At 42.8% G+C, this 16,667-nt stretch overlaps 1 protein-coding gene across 1 annotated transcript in view; it reads left to right on the forward strand.

Moving 5' to 3' along the window:
• LOC120397318 (chloride channel protein C-like) overlaps window positions 1-16,667 on the forward strand; it is a 115,436-nt gene that overhangs the window by 63,127 nt on the left and 35,642 nt on the right. Inside the window, 1 exon segment of the mRNA XM_039523018.1 lies at window positions 6,578-6,744. Within this exon segment, the coding sequence (XP_039378952.1) occupies window positions 6,578-6,744 (167 nt within the window).

A 16,667-nucleotide genomic window follows, 5' to 3' on the forward strand; every position in this document is an offset into this window, starting at 1 on the left:
ATGATGAATTCTTACAAAGGATTCCTGCCTACCATGGACAATGTTCTGTAAATCTGGGGAGGGAGGGAGTAATTTCTGTCCCTTCCTTGATTTCTGCTCAATGCAGGGGCGGCTCTAGAAAATAGGCTGCCCCAGGCAGCGCGGTGTGCTGCGCCGCCCTTCCTCGGTCCCGCGGCGGGTCCCCTCTTCCCGCGGCTCCGGTTGAGCTCCCGCGGCAGGTCCACCGGAGCCCCGGGACGAGCGGACCTGCCGCAGGCATGACTGCGGGAGCTCCACCGGAGCCGCGGGAACAGCGGACCTCCCGCGGGCACGGCTGCGGACGGTTCGCGGGTCCGGCGGCTCCGCTTGAGCTGCCGCAGTCATGCCTGCGGGAGGTCCAGCCGAGCCGCGGGACGAGCGCCCCCTCTGCAGTCGTGCCTGCGGCAGGTCCGGTCGTCCGCGGCTCCGGTAGACCTCCCGCAGGCATGACTGCGGCAGGTCCACCGGCCCAGCCTGCCGCCCCCTAGATTTGGCCGCCCTAGGCAACAGCTTGGTTTGCTGGTGCCTAGAGCCGCCCCTGGCTCAATGAGGAAGGCAGCTTGTATGTTTGAAAGAATAGTCATATGTATTGCAGTCACTTGCATCTTTCCTGTTCATGAATGTAATCGTGAACTACGCCTTTTCTGCATTTGTGATAAGTGTAAATAAGAAATGACTATTCACTAGAAGAAAGTGATTCATTCCTTGTGACTGCGTGTGTATTACTTTTTCATGAATGGAAATAAAAAATCTTTGGGGGAAGTGCTGATATAGAAAACAACCTTGAGTGGTATGAAGTTCTATTGTGACTGTATTCACAGAGGTAAAATAAAACCCAGAAACATGTTAACTATAGTTTGAAAACTGGGGGTGGTTTTTAACAGCCTGTTTTAAGTAAACTGCATCTTTTAAAATTTCCTGAGCATCTGCCCTCCTCACTTTGATGTGATATGCCTGGTGATGCTGTTAATAAAATACATAATTATGTGTTATGTAATAAAACCGAACTAACATGAATGTCACTCATGGATTATAATGATGTGGAGGCCTGGGAAACTCAGGGCCATGAAACTTGCTGAAAAGTGACATGGGTAACAAAAGGAGATATTGTTCTGAAACATTTTGCTAGTAAACTAATTACATAGCCAAAGCAGGGTGAAACTTACTAGCTTGCTGATCTATGAAGTGCCAGCTCAGAGTGCTTCTATACTCTATCTGGCTTTGGGCAAAGAATTTTTTGGCATGGCCTGTTGCACCCAAGAGATCAAAAAGAAAAACGTTTGGCTATATATTAAAAATGTGTGCCCACTTTGAATATATATGTATATAAAACTAAATTACATCTTGCAGAACTCCCCTAAAATGCTGGTTGGAAAGAATATGTAAGTGTTTTTGTTTGTTCTTATCTTTCCTTTGCTTCCATGTCTTTATCTTGTTCCATCTCCTACTTGCTTTTCTGTCTCTCTCCACACGCCACAGCTGTTCTGTTCCCCCTCCATGCTCCATGGCTCCTTCTATACTGTAATTAGCCTGAAGATTCTTCTGTCACAGTCTGGGCAGGCATAATGATCCTCCAGCCTGGGCCAAAGTTCCTTTTGGTGCAGGGCCAGGGCTGGACTGAGTTGCTGCTGTTGTGCACTTTAAGGCTCTATACTTTGAACCTCTCGGCAGCAGGGGGCAGTTGACGCTTCTCTGAGCTGAGGATGCTAATAAAGCGTTGTTAGGAGTGTTGTATGTCAAATATTGGATCACTTGAATCCATCAGAGGTTTTACAAATCAAGTTCTTTGCTTCTTAAATCTTACTGCGAGACCCCCAAAAAGCATTTTGTATCATCACTTTGCATCATCATCACCACCACCAGAACTTTGTCCTTCAGCTGTATGTTTTTGACTGGTTTTTGCTGTTGCATTTCTCTGCAGTTAGTGACACTTTTACAGAGTGATTGTTTTATTGTACTCATGACACTGTACCCTGGTGCTGGACACCTCTGTGTGTTGTGACTCCTTCCCCGTATATTGCAATCAAATTGAAACTCTGTTTGTTCTAGCCTTGTATTCTGTGTGCCTTTGTGTGCATTTTTAATGAGATGCACTTCAGTCTTTCACTGCTTGCTAGGGTGACCAGATGTCCCATTTTTAAAGGGACGGCCACTCCTGTATTTAAGCCCTCCTGCAGGTGTCCCGACTTTTTCTTAAAAATGGGCAAATTGTCCCATATTTTCTGTCTCCCCCCCTCACCAGTACCGGCAGGTCCTGATGCTGGCTGGATTCCTGCTCGCCAGCCGCTCACCCACCAGCACTGAGTGGCGGGGTCCAGTGGCTGGTGCTGGGGTGGGTGTGCAAGGGAGCTGGTGGCAGGGCAAAGATGCAGCGCACAGGGCTGACCACTTCCTCTGCTGGTCCGTCAATGCAACCCCAGCTGCGTGCCAGCTCTCAGCCAGCAGGGCCCCACCCCCGTCCCATTTCCAGATGGGGCTGGCTGCACACTGCAGTGGATGGTGAGTGTGGGCAGGCGCCAAACGGCTGCCAGTTATGTGTCTCCTCTGCTGCCCACCCATTGTCCCTTTACATGCTCCCCCACCCCGTCCTCTCCTTGCTTTGCCCTTCACCCCCTATAGTCCTGTTGCTCCTCCATATCCCACCCAGCGTTGTGCGTCCCGCTCACCAACAGGATCCTTCTTTTTCCCCACTGCCTATGGTGGGGCTGGCACCCAGGGAAAACCCTCTGGCCTGTGCGCATGTGCCAAAGCCCCGCACAGCACTGCCACGGGAAGCCTCTCTGCCCTTCAGCTAAGTTCTGGAGTGGTGTGTGTGTGTGTTTGTGAGCGATTTCCAGCCTGTTCCTGCCCCAAACCTGCAGCCTCTGGGGCACCCTCTTCACCCCTCCTTCCACCCTGGGTCCTGCCTCCAGGGAGCACGAGGCTGCTCCATCCCCTAGGCACCCTCCCCTGCTGAGTCACCTCTCTGTCTGAGTTCGCTGAAGCCCCTGTAGTCAGGTTCCCTGGGCCCTGGTGTACAATGCATCCTGAGGGCTTAACCCCTTCCTGCCCGCACTGTAGCCAGAGGTGGCTGAGTTATGTAGGTGGCCAGCAGCAGCCTGGAAGTGTTAGCTGTCTTTCGAGACTGTGAAGGCAGGAAGGGACAAGCTGTTTCCAGCCACATGGCAGGGTGGGAGTGGGAGGTGGGGAAAGGGGAGATGAGAAGAGATGAGCTCTGCAAAGACATGGGCCAGGTCATCGCTTCCCCTACTCCTCCTCCCCTGTGGCTGGAAGCAGCTCCCATCCCTTCCCTCCTGCACAGTGCTGAAAGGCTGCTGCTGCTACATTCTGGTGTGAATCCTGGGAGAAATCTGGGGAGGGGGGGCATTTGGCCCTCCGTGCCCCCCCATGTGCTGCCTCGGGAAGACGTGGCACCAGGTACCAGTAGAGGCGGGTCAGTCCGGGGACCCAGTCAGGCATGAAGAGCGGAGAGCGCTGGGTAGGTAGGGTTGGGTAGGTCCATCACCTGTGTGAGAGAGGTGTACAGGAGTGTGTGTGTGTGGGGGGGGTAACCAAAAACAATTTGTTCTCTAATTGCTCTATATGTTAACTAGTCAAATTCGTGTGACTATCAGGCCTTTAAGGAAAGGATCAATGGTCTTACTTGGCATCTGGTTTGTTAAAAAAGAAAAAGTGCCTGTATCAAGTGACATTCTTGCACAGATCAAAGTTTCCTTGACATTTATGAATTACTTTGTTTAGCAGTTTGCTCTCCCCTGCATATTTCCACTTTGAATGTATTATGATTCCCAAGGCCTCTGATATTTTTGCCTTCCCCATTTTAGCTTCAGTACCACTTGCTTCCAGGAAAATTTCAAAGCACTGTAATCATCTCCTTCAGTTCCCTTATCTAATGAAGATTCAGGGGAACTTCATTTGCTCTATTTTTGCCAGAGATTTAGTTTACGTCTGCCTCCATGTAATAAAGATGTGACATGCAAGAGTTCTGGTTACTGACCTGTCTTTATTAATTGGCCCCAGCCATCTGACATAGGCCTGTCTTATCAAAATTAATATCTTTATTGCACAACAGTAGTTAGAATTCACAGACTCCAGTGGCTAATGTTTTTGCAATGCACCATTATAGTGAAGGACCTGAACCAAACCTCTGGATCACAACACCCCAGAACTCTGGGAAATTTCAGATCTGCACCTGCACTTTGCAGCTATGGCCCATTATTGCAAATACCTTTTGCCTATTTCAGTGCATATCTTGTCTGCTGTATGTTGAACAGTCTGCCATCTGCAACTGAAAGGAAGGAGAAAGCACATAGGTTGAAATAGAGCCGAAGAAGGGATTAAAAACTAGTGAACATAGAAATCTTAATATTAATTATAAAGCAGGACTGTTGAGATCTAGGCAATTTAATGAATGAGATCTCAATATATTCGGAAGAAGATTATAGATGATGGAATCTCATGTTGATGTTGACGTATGACAATTCAACAAACACTGAAGAAGAACATGTGTATGTGAGTTCAGACCAATGCAAGAACCACAAACATGCTTATATGTGGGACAGACAAGATTGTTCATAACCATTGCAGGCTAAAATTTTGTAAAGATTATAAATGTGTAACTGAAACACTTAGCAAAATTCTTCATCTGTCCTTCATGAGGAGTTCTTTAGAATTTAGTAGAACTAATGATCTTTCTATAGAATTATAAACCAATGTAGAGAATGCTATAATGTAATGCTCTATTAAATTCTATATGGTGACTTAAGACTTCTATAGGAACAATACCATTCTTTATTGCTTTTTAAAATAGTTTCTGTAGAATCCTATTGGTTTTATGCCTATTAATTCTATAAAAGCTTTTCCATAAAGGAGAATAGCAAGATGCTTTTTAAATAGCCTTAAAAGAAATCCACAATGGAGTCTCCTTCCAAATGACTGAGTTGTGGCACACAAGATGAAGCAATTTTAAAAATCCCCCAGTTGCTGTTTTTCTTTTAAATGACATTTTACTGGTGTTTTAAAAATAAAGCAGTTGGGTTCTAGGCTTATGAAGACATTCAAAGAATGCTGCAAAGTTATTAGATGTCATATTAAGTATGTCCAAACAGAAAGGACAGTCACATGACCCTGTCGTAGAAGGTCACGCATACCACACAAAACCCTTTTCGTGGTCTTTAAATCACTCTTGATGTTATGATTTGGAACACAGAAACAAGGGCAGGATAGGGGTGAGAGTGTAATCATCGGGCAAATGTGTTAAGGCTACCAGTTTGTCAGGCAGGCTTACTGACGTTCTTTGAATGCAGTTTTTTTTGGGGGGGTCCTTATTATCCTCTAGCCGATATTGCAGTTTAACAGATACTATTATGCTGTAATTCACTTTATCTAAAAATGAAGTAAGGTCTTTGTGTGTGTGTGTGTGTCTGTCTCGCAGCACACTGAGAAGGAAGTTTGAATGGAAAAGAAATGAAAAACGTATCTTTAGAATGTAAGTGCAAGGGAAATAATGGTCAGTTGGAGAATATGGAGACTGGATAAAAATTACTGTTAGGAAGCAAATGTTTTAAAAAGAAAATTTGCAATGGAATAATGCTGTACTATTATCTTAGCCAGCATAAATATTTGTTAATGGCTCAGTTGTCAGTTAGGCATAAATTGTATTGGTTTCATCCATGTCACTTTTTTTATGATACTGCATTGCTGTCCTGTAACCAAGAGTGTCATCTTGTATAGTAAAATATAGTTAGTGTTTAGAAAGACAGGGAGAGTGATTACCTTCAGTTTATTCTTACTAGATTTTTAGACTATTTTATGATAACACACTGTACATACATACATCACGCATCTACAGTCTAGTCTGCAATTGTCAGCCCTGAGGTTGGGGAGAATGAAGAGCAGGGTGCTGTTTTGCTAGGAAAGAACGGCCAGAGAAGCATGCCTAACCATGGGGAAACCGATTCAATATTTGTAGCTGTAATACTGTCCCACTGCCAGTGTTCTTCCTCCTCAGGTTTTGTGTGTCTTGAACCTGGGCTTCTGCTAGGGGCTTCTTTTTCCCTTCTCCAGCATCCTCTAGAATGATGTCCACACAAGGCAGCCTGTACAAGGAGCTTGCTCTGTCAGGAAGGAGAATTGTGGGGAAACGGTCTGTCTGCCTAATCTATCGTGAAACCAGCAAGAAAGGAAAATTATTAATCTGATTTGTTTGTTTTTCTTTGAAAGTATTTGTCACAGTGGCAAGGCGTTACAAATCTAGTTGCTCCATCTCTCCTTACTCTGGCTCAATGAGAGAGATTGTCATGAGCCACTTGAAATCTAGGAGTCAAATGTATTTTAAATATAAGTGCAGTTGTTAAAGGATGAGGAGTTCATTTCTACTTTCAGTGGGGAAAGAGAGCAGTGCCCCTCCCCGCTTCCTTTTACCTTAACCCCTGTATTATGTCCAGGAGTTGGTGGTCTTGTTCCAATTCCCACTGGATATGCATCACAGCCATCGCTAGCACTGTTCTCTCCAAATATGTCAATAAAGTAACGGAAAGTTCCTCATTCTCCTTTTCAGGTAGAGATCACGAACGATGTACAGTCCTTGCTGCTTGTGATGCTGGCTGTCATGGTGGCCAAGATGATAGGTGACTGGTTTAACATGTCCCTGTATAGCTCCTTACTGAAGCTGAAAGGTATTCCCTACTTAGACTCCGAACCTCTTGCTAGCCACAAGAAAAACCGGTGAGTTTACTAATTTTTCTGGTTTTAAAAGATTATGGGCCTAATTCTGCCCTCAGATACATGGGTGATCTTGGTTAATTTAGGACCTGATGCTTTGGAATATTGAATAAAGGACCAAAGGCAGGGCTTGTGCCATGCAAATACCAGGGACCAGGGGTAGGCAACCTATGGCACGGGTGTCGAAGGCAGCACTCAAGCTGATTTTCAGTGGCACTCACACTGCCCGGGTCCTGGCCACCAGTCCAGGGGGCTCTGCATTTTAATTTAACTTTAAATGAAGCTTCTTAAACATTTTAAAAGCCTTGTTTATTTTACATACAACAATAGTTTAGTTATATATTATAGACATAGAAAGAGACCTTCTAAAAACATTAACATGTATTACTGGCACGCAAAACCTTAAATTAGAGTGAATAAATGAAGACTCGGCACAGCACTGCTGAAAGGTTGCCCACCCCTGCCATGGACAATGCCATGCAAATTAAATTACTGTGTTCAATACTCGGATATTACCTCAATACGTGCTCTAGCAATTCCTAAGCTAGCTAAGTAGGCAGCATTTAAAAGAAAGGTCTGATTAGTCTAATAGAGATTCTGTGAGACTTGTGAGGGAATCATCATAATTTTTCTGGTTTGGTTATTGGCTAATTTCTCTGGCTTGCTTATTGGCTAATGTGATTCTTGTCCTGGAGCATAGGAATTGCTATGTCAGATCAGACTAGTATTTGGTCTAGTGCATTAGTCTGTCTCTGACAGCAGCCACTGCCAAAAGCTTCATCACTGTAGTGGACACTTATGTAATATCTGACCCATAGGAGGAAGTTATTTCCTACAGGTTGGCTGCTGTTGCAAGGCATGAGGTTTTATAGCCCTTATATTTTTATGTTGTCTAATGTAACTGTGTATTTTCTCATTATCCATATAAATTTCAGTTTAATTAGAAGTCCCCTTGCACTTGTACTACGAGAGAAGGTAAAATGGAGTGTCTGATTTACCTTCTCTGTACCATTCATTATTTTTCTCTTCTGAAACTAAATCCTTGTTCCACATAATATTTGCTAACCAGGAGTAAAGTAGAGCAATCGTGAGGAAACTATGAGGGGAAAAAGTGAAAGTATTTATTGATCTGGGTTCTGACTGAGATTATGTCTACACTTTGAGTTGGAGGTGTAATTCCCAGCTCAAAGAAGCATACCTATGCTAACCATGATTGAGTTAGTGCTCTAAAAATAAATGTTTCTGCAGCAGTGCTAGCGGTGGGAGGGGTTAGACGTCCTAAATACTTGCCTAGTATCTCGGACAGGATTGCACCTTGGATGGGTAGTATCTCCTGCCACGGTGGCTACATTTCTGTTCTTAGTGCATAAGCTTGATCAGAACTAATGCAGGTATGTCTACTGGAGCTGGAAATTATACCTCCAGCTCAAAGTATAGACACCCAAAGTTTCTTTCTGTTTAACAGACTCATTTGAATAATATTTTGCCAGGTCCAATAGCTCTTCATAGATGGCTACTGCTGTATTACCTATTTCCTCTAGTATTATGGTCCATTGGACAGTCTTGATTCCTCAAAGGAACCTTTGGAAGAATCAGAAGTATCAGTGATTCTTACTGTCCATGCTTTGTCACTTTTGACTGTCATTACATTTGATAAAAAGTCTTTATCAGGCACAGGGGGTTACTAACTGCATTTGATGCAAGAGAGAGCTAGCAATGTGGTAGGAGGAAATAAAACAATCTGCAAAATTATGGATGTCCTATGTATGTAACATGGCAGATAAAATAGAGCATAAAGGGAGATAAAGTCTCCCTTGGTATTCCAGTCAGATGACATGGCCATGGAAAGAATTACAGCTAGTTTTCCTGGTTCAGAGTGAGGTCTCATACATTTGAAGGCACAGACATAGAAAAATATATCATCTCAGTCATTTCACTCCCACTCTGTTCCCTTCCCTCCTTTTCAGTCTCCTCCCAGAACTATTTTTTAAAGAGCTTTTTGAAACAGCTCAGTTGCTCTGCATATTAATGTTATTTTAAATAAGACACAAAAGATAGCAAGGTCAGTAATACAGAAACTAGTGATGAACTTACCCTGGAAAACAACTGATAATTTGCATAGCTGAGTTATCTACACACACACAAAATTAAGACATATCTGGAATTGCTTTCTCAAAAGCCATAATAAATTCCACTTGGCTCTTTCAAATAAAACTGGAAGGAACTTTGACTATCTATGTGCAGATTTGGTCGCCCCTTATCCAAAAAGATGTATTAGAAATGGAAAAGTTACAGAGAAGGGCAACAAAAATGATTAGGGGTATGGAACAGCTTCCATATGAGGAGAGATTAAAAAGCCTTTTCAGCTTGGAAAAGAGACAACTAAGAGGGTATATGATAGAGGTCTATAAAATCTTGACTGGTGTGGAGAAAGTGAATAAGGAAGTGTTATTTACCCCTTCACATAACACAAAAACTAGGACTCACCCAATGAAACTAATAGCCAGCAGGTTTGAAACAAATAAAAGGAAGTACTTCTTCATACAATGCACAGTCAACCTGTGGAACTCATTGTCAGGGGATGTTGTGAAGAGCAAAATATAACAGGATTCAAAAAAGAATTAGATAAGTTCAAGGAGGACAGGTCCATCAATGGCTATTAGCCAGAATGGTCAAGGTTTCAACAGCCTGCTCTGAGTGTCTCTAGCCTCTTTTTGCCAGATGCTGGGAGTGGACGACGGGATGGATTGCCTAATGATTGCTGACATTGGCCACTGTGGGAAGACAGGATACTGGGCTAGATGGACCATTGATCAGACACAGTATGGCCATTCTTGCATTATAATAACTTCTTATTTGGTAATGGAGTGGAAATGAGGGAAAGAGAGAGGTCCTACATTTTTGGCCTTTGGCACCCATAGCTAAAGAGGCCCAGCTTGGGTCTCCCCTTTCCCAGTACATCATAGATGTTAGAGATGGAAAAGATATATTGTATTAGCTCATCTAGTCCCTTAGGAACATAAGAATGGCCATACTCGGTCAGACCAAAGGTCTATCTAGCCAAGGATCCTGTCTTCAAACAGTGGCTGGTGCCAGATGCTTCAGAGGGAGTGAACAGAACAGTGCAATGTATCGAGTGATCCATCCCCGTCCTCCAATCCCAGCTTCCTCCAATGGCTGATATAATCAATCTCCAGCTAGAAGATGTGTCAAATATTAAACTGAGACCAGCAAACTATCCATTGACAAACAGGTGAACAATTAGGCCCAACTCTTTTGTTGCCTTTCTTGCTACGGAACAGAGAAACTCACTTTGTTCTGCATTTCTGAACCTCATTGATCTTACAGTCTGTTACGTTCTGTGCTCTGGATGATAAGGCTCCCAATACAGCTGTATCTAATTCATGGCTGCTATAGAGCACCATCACTTCCAGCTATACTGCACACCACTATAAACACCCTCCTTATAAAATCTAGTTCACTGGAACACTCAAAGCTGCTAGCTGCCAGGGAATGCTCTTTAATGAGGGTAAAGAGTACTTGAACACATCTACGACTTGGCAACTCTTCCTGCTTTTTATAAGCTACTATACACTTCAGAGAGAAAGTATCTTAGAGGCTACTTTTTAATGGAACAAGTTTACTTAAGAGCTGAGTCGATCTGGTGCCAGTAGTTCTGTTTTGTTCTAGCTTAATATTAGCCTTGTCAAAGTTCTTGTATAGTCTCCTGGGTGTTTCTGTATTACATACCATATAAAGATGTATTTGGGAGCCAAGAATTCTGGCTGCAGAATATGTTATAGTGGGCTCATTATATGTTCCTTTTTTTAAAAAGTATATCAGAAGTGGTCTCGTATTAAAGATCCATGGAATAAGGATGAGCTTTTCTTTCCCTGTCTACTTTTCCTTGAGCTCATGCTGCAGACTTCAGATCCAGATATCAAACTAACCAGAGTTTGAGGATTGTTTTGGATCCAACGTCTTGGTTTGGCTCATTATAAAGATAGGGGCAATTAGTGAATTTCAGATGTGGTTTTGGATTTTGAAAATCCCTAGGTTTTGGGGGTGATCAGCCTTGGGGTTTTGGTAACAACCAGACTAAAAGATTCCTTACTCATTTTGCTGATGGCAGTCTTAATTCAAATAGAGCTTTCCAAGACATACACAGCACATCTCATTAAACCTCTGTTCAAAGCAAATGCGTTCCATGCATAATCAGTGCTTACATCCTGATGGGCATTATAACAAAACAAAAGAGAAACATATTTGCACATCAGAGGGCACATGGCCCATCTGTTATAGAGAATTTGGGGCAGATCCTGGTCCCTGCATTGTCAGCACAAAGGGAGGAGACTGTTTCCCTAATGGACCAGCTGAGAGTTCCCTAGTCTGGGGAAAACCCTGGGTGCCATACAACTGGCACAGGAGACAAGCTGGAAGATGAGTGAGTATGTTCTAAGTTAATCTGGGGTCCTAAATGGCCTCAGTTTTAGGGGAGTGTAAAGGTGGCATAGAGCCATCTTTGGCTGCTCTCTTCCCCTTTCAGCTCTGCTGCTCAGCATAGCTGAGGATTTTAGTAATATTCATTAGCTGGGAAGCTGCTGTATGTAGCCAAATACAGTATCTACAGCCTAATAGTAAAGATACTTATTGAAGTACAACCAGTCTCCATTTATAAGTTCTGTTAGTTGAGAGAGAGGTTTTGGTCAGCCCACTTACCTGTGAACAAGCTGAAGCTCAAGAACCATTCATAAAAAATCAGGACTTTGTAGGTTTGTAACTGAGTGAGAAATATTGTTTTATGTGAGCATGAATGAGATGCTGAAATTATTGCCAGATGTAGTCTTACTACTGTGTGTGCACCTGAATGCCCAAATTTTTTTTTGAGTTTTTCTAACTGTCAAGTAACCACAGGCAGGGCTATTTTGCATTTTTATTTGTATGAGATCTGATCTGACATGTCTGTCTATCCTGCTGTCATTCTCTCTCTACTTTACAATAATATATAGTATGTTGTTATGTTGACTGTTCTAGATTTCTAGCAAAGCTGATTTCTAATAGATAGACTTTTTCTGTTATGGCACAAATAAATAAATTGTGTGTGTGTGTGTGTACACATACACACTGTATGTTTATTTTTGCCATAATAGAAAAAGTCTGTCATTCTAAAAATCAGTCTCGCTAGAGATATGGAATGGTGGTCATAATTATATATATATATATATATATATATATATATTATTGCAAAGTGGAGAATCTCTCTCATAGATTCAAGTCATTTTAAAATATGAAGTTTGTTCCTAGATAATTTTAATGGAGTTCTTAATATATTAATATTATATCATTCATAAATCAAGTTGTCCTCTGATCCATTTACAGGATGGTTTCAATTTGTCATGTGAATGGAACTTTAAAGATGTTGTCAAAGCTGGCTTAAATACAGGACATGTCTTTATAAAGTATAGTGATTCGAACATCAGTCTCCATCATGAATAGTGTTCTTTGGGTTACTTGCTCCTGTTGACATAGAGTGGACATACACAGAACCAGTCAGTGCACTGCATGTGAAGCCCTGGATGTGTAAGGCTGTTGCTAGTCAGTCTTAGTTTGTAGGATGGGTGCTACTTGTGCCTCTACAAACTTGGATGTTTAATGCTGGGTGGTTCTGTGACCAGTTAGCATGCCAATGTTCTAACATGCCCAAAACTTAAACCAGAAAGCACCTGTTTGTGCCATACATAATAAATGGGTTAGGGGACAACTATATTGCAGCTGAGTCCCTTGGCTGGTTGTAATGACGGTTAAATGGGGCCTTACATGATAGGCTCTGAGGTGAGAAAGGATACCCCTTCCTGAACCTAGATCCTATATGGTGAGACCGGGTATTGGAGACCCAGGTATGGTTGAGAAAGGATATTTCATATCAGACCACATGCCCAGAGCATTTCTTTCCTTCCCATAAATCTTTGATGTTTCTGATATCAGTTTCTCCTTATCAGATTTGCATCTTTGAACCTACCTGTCCTATTTCTTCTTGCCATTTTTGCTTTGTACCTTGTCCTTTGGATCTTACTGTGGGATTCAATGGCTGTGTAATTTGTCTGATTATGGTGCCATTCTGGTTTGTAAAATGCATATTTTAGGTCCTCCTGTCTGGACAGGATCAGGTCAGCTGGTCTTTTATCAAGACAGAATTTTCATGGGTGATATACACAATTAAGACTAACCCAAAGGCTTAGATACACAGAATAAAATTCTGGTCTCTGTTATACTGCTGTAAATCCAGAGAAGCTTTAATTAAGACTGGAATTTGGCTCTGTGTATGTAAGCATAAATCATCAAATTCTGTCTTGGTAAAAATACATGGGGACTTAATCCAGTCTGGAGCGGAGGTCTTAAGACAAGCAATTTACAAACCAGAAGGGCAGTATGACGAAGTTTTATTCAATAGAGTCACTCTGGATTTATACTGGTGTGAGCACAGAATTTGGCCCACAATATGCATCTTACTGTGCATCTGACCTCGTAGAATGATTCTTTCATTTAGGATCTGATCTTGCACTATTGAAGTCAATGGGTGTTTCAACATTGACTTGAGAGCCAGTAGAATCAGACTTTTACACTGGTATAGATCAGAAGTAACATAATTTAAACCAGTGGTACTACACCAATGTAAAACTGGTGTTAGTGAGAACAGACTCTACCTCGCTAGACGCATTAGACCTCTCATCAAAGCAGCTTTTTAGATCCTGCAGAACTCTTTCCAAAGACATCTGTTACCAGTATAACTCATTTTATGTTGAGGGAGGAGAATGTCCAATCCACACTCTCTCTTGATGTTTTCTATTTCTGAGGAGTCCCACAAAACCAAAAGGAGTGACTTCTACACACTTTCCACAGAAAGACATGCACTACAGCAGCACATGGAATGAGTAAGTTTTATTTCAGGGGTAGTGCATGAGCCATTCCAGCCTCCTATAGGCCATTATGTAAAAGATGCATTGAGTCATTTCCAGCTGGGGGAAGCCTGATACAGTTTCTCCTGGCTCAGCTAGAGGGAGACTCCTTTTTGACTCACCTGGTGCAGCTCGCTGCCTGTGGATCAGGAGGGTCACAGTTCAGATTTCAGATGTGGTAATCTGTAGGTGGAACACACAGCAAGTTCAGCAACCGGAAGGGATATTCCACTAATTGGTTAAGCCTGTTCTAATGTCTGGCCTCCAGTTGGCAGACACAACAAATTACTGACATTTTCCACTTAACAACCAAACCCACCAGAAAACCAGCTATGCTTGCACAGCAGCCAGTCAGACAAGCCCATTTTCTTGAAGATGTCATTACCAGTGATTTGAATTCAAACAGTTGTTCAGCAGAATAACTAGTTTGAACCAAAGCCCACTGAAGTCATTGAGGAGTCTTTATACTAACTTCAAGGCGCTTTGGATCAGGCCCTTAAATGAGTGTCTAAGGGTATATGTTATGGTGTCAGAATAAATATTTTCATTGTAAATGTTGTAATGCTATTGAGGTACAATTGTATCTATATTATGCTACTTGGAAACCTTTCCAAATTCACCTCAAGCTGAAATTATTATTTTTTTTTTGCTGATATTCAAATCTATAATTTCTTCTCTATTACAGCCCTTCACACTTTTTGCCTCATCCTCAGTAATAATACTTACTTAGCAATGGTGGTTGTCACAGCAGCAATTAGTCTTTATTTACAATAAAAGTGAAAGCACACAGTATTTTAATTAATATTGAATTGTTTGTCAGTGCACACCATGAGAAGTCAAATATCCTTTTCAGAATAATATAAATTGTTTAAAAACATTTTATAATATTTTACAAATAGTCATCGGAGGAACCAATACTTCAGTACACTGGAAATATGTAGAATCAAATTAGGAAAAATCCATGGAGGAGAATTGCTCAGCTGTAGAATGATGAAGGTGATACAATCACGATTATTTTGGGGGGGAGGGGGAAGGAGGAGGAGGAAAGAACCAAATCCAGAAAGTCAATTTTTTGGTCATGGCCATGACAAACATACAGCCTTAATAATTACAGATGGGTCAAAGCTACGAATTTCTGATCTGGATCCAAAAACCTATAAAATAGGGGTGGTGCTTATAGTTGTAGGTTTTTGGTTAAGGGAATATCTCTAATAATGATGATGAGTTTTGGCAATTTGTATAGTACCTTTCTTTTGAAAATATCTGTGCTTGTACAAATAACAGTAAATGTAACCTGGCAACATCTTTGTGAGGTAGGATTTAGTATCATCCTCATTTTACCCACTGGAACACTGAGGCTTGAGGGGCGAAACAACTTTCCTAAGGTCACACAGGATGTTTGTAGCACAGCTGGGAAAAGAGCCCCTGGCCGCATTGAAGTCAATGGCAAAACTCCCACTGAATTTACTGTGGCCAGGATTTTACCCCGTATCTCCTGTTTGCCACTGCTGTGATTTAGCTACAAGACGAGCCTTTTCCGACATAAGGGCCTGATCCAAGGACAGGCCAAGTGCCCTCAAATCCATGAGTTTATATTCCCTCATCTTGATGACTGCAATCTCCACTTTTATGGTCTCCCTACATTCCAGATCTCCAAACTTCAGTTTGTCTGAAAGGCCATCTGATAAACTCTACCTGAACATTAAAACACTTGTTGTCATTCTGCCGTGCCCAAATACTATGTTAGTCAGTTTTTCAAATTTATGTCTGCTATCATGCATCAGCCAGAATGGAAATGTTAAGGTGGCTGTCACAGTATATGGTGGCGGAGGACTTGCATGAGGCTTTCATAAAAATGGTCCCACAGGAGCCCTCCTCACTCTCTCAGTTTTGAAATAGTTTTACTGGCACAGGCCTGCAAGAAACTCATCAGATTATTGCATCTGAACGGCAAGAGTCAATTTAATTTTTTCAAATTTCCAATGGAAAATGCTCTGAAATGATCTATCCAGAAAATGTTTATTTTCCCGTTTGGATTATGGGGTATTTATTTTAGCACACAATATTACAGGTTTCTCTCTCTATGCCTGTGGACGTTTGTTTGAAACATTTGTTTGAATTTAAATAACTTGCATTTTGGGAAATAACTTTCTCTGACTCTGATTGGTTATACTGCCAGAACAGCTGGAGTGTGGACAGGCCTAACTTTTAAAGTGAACATTTTTGCAGACTTTTGTAATGGTCTGGAGAATGCAGGGATAGCTGAAGTATTACCATAGAACTCTGTGAAATAAGACAGGGTATGCCTACACTGCGTAAAAAACCCGCAGCACCAAATCTCAGTGCTTGCGTCAGCTGACTCAGGCTTGCGGGGCTTAGGCTACAGGGCTGTGAAACTGCAGTATAGACATTTGGGCTTGGGCTGGAGCCTGGGCTCTGAGACCCTTCAGGGGAGGAGGATCTCAGAGCCTGGGGTCCAGCCTGAGCCTGAATGTCTACACTGCAATTTTATAGCCCGCAGCCCGAGATCTATGGGCCTGAGTCGGCTGACCCAAGCCAGCTGTGTCTGTGCCATGGGTCTTTTATCACAGAGTAGACCAGGGATCGGCAACCTTTGGCATGTGGCCCGTCAGGGAAAGCCACTGGCAGGCCGGGACCATTTATTTACCTGCAGCGTCTGCAGGTTTGGCCGATCGCAGCTCCCACTGGCCGCGGTTCACCGTTCCAGGCCAATGGGGGCTGCAGGAAGAGGTGGCCCAGCCCACGCCACTTCCTGCAGCCCCCATTGGCTTGTCCTCACTCCGTGCTGTGCCCTGGAAGCGGCCAGCAGCAGGTCTGGCTCCTGGGTGCAAGGAGGGCAGGAGGCTCTGTACACTGCTGTCACCCGCAGGCACCCCCCCCAGATCCCTTGGCTGCAGTTCCCAGCCAATGGGAGTGCAGAGCCGGTGCTCGGGGCAGAGGCAGCATGTG

This window comes from Mauremys reevesii, linkage group 2, assembly GCF_016161935.1.
Source record: "Mauremys reevesii isolate NIE-2019 linkage group 2, ASM1616193v1, whole genome shotgun sequence".
In the NCBI taxonomy this organism is placed as follows: Eukaryota; Metazoa; Chordata; order Testudines; family Geoemydidae; genus Mauremys; species Mauremys reevesii.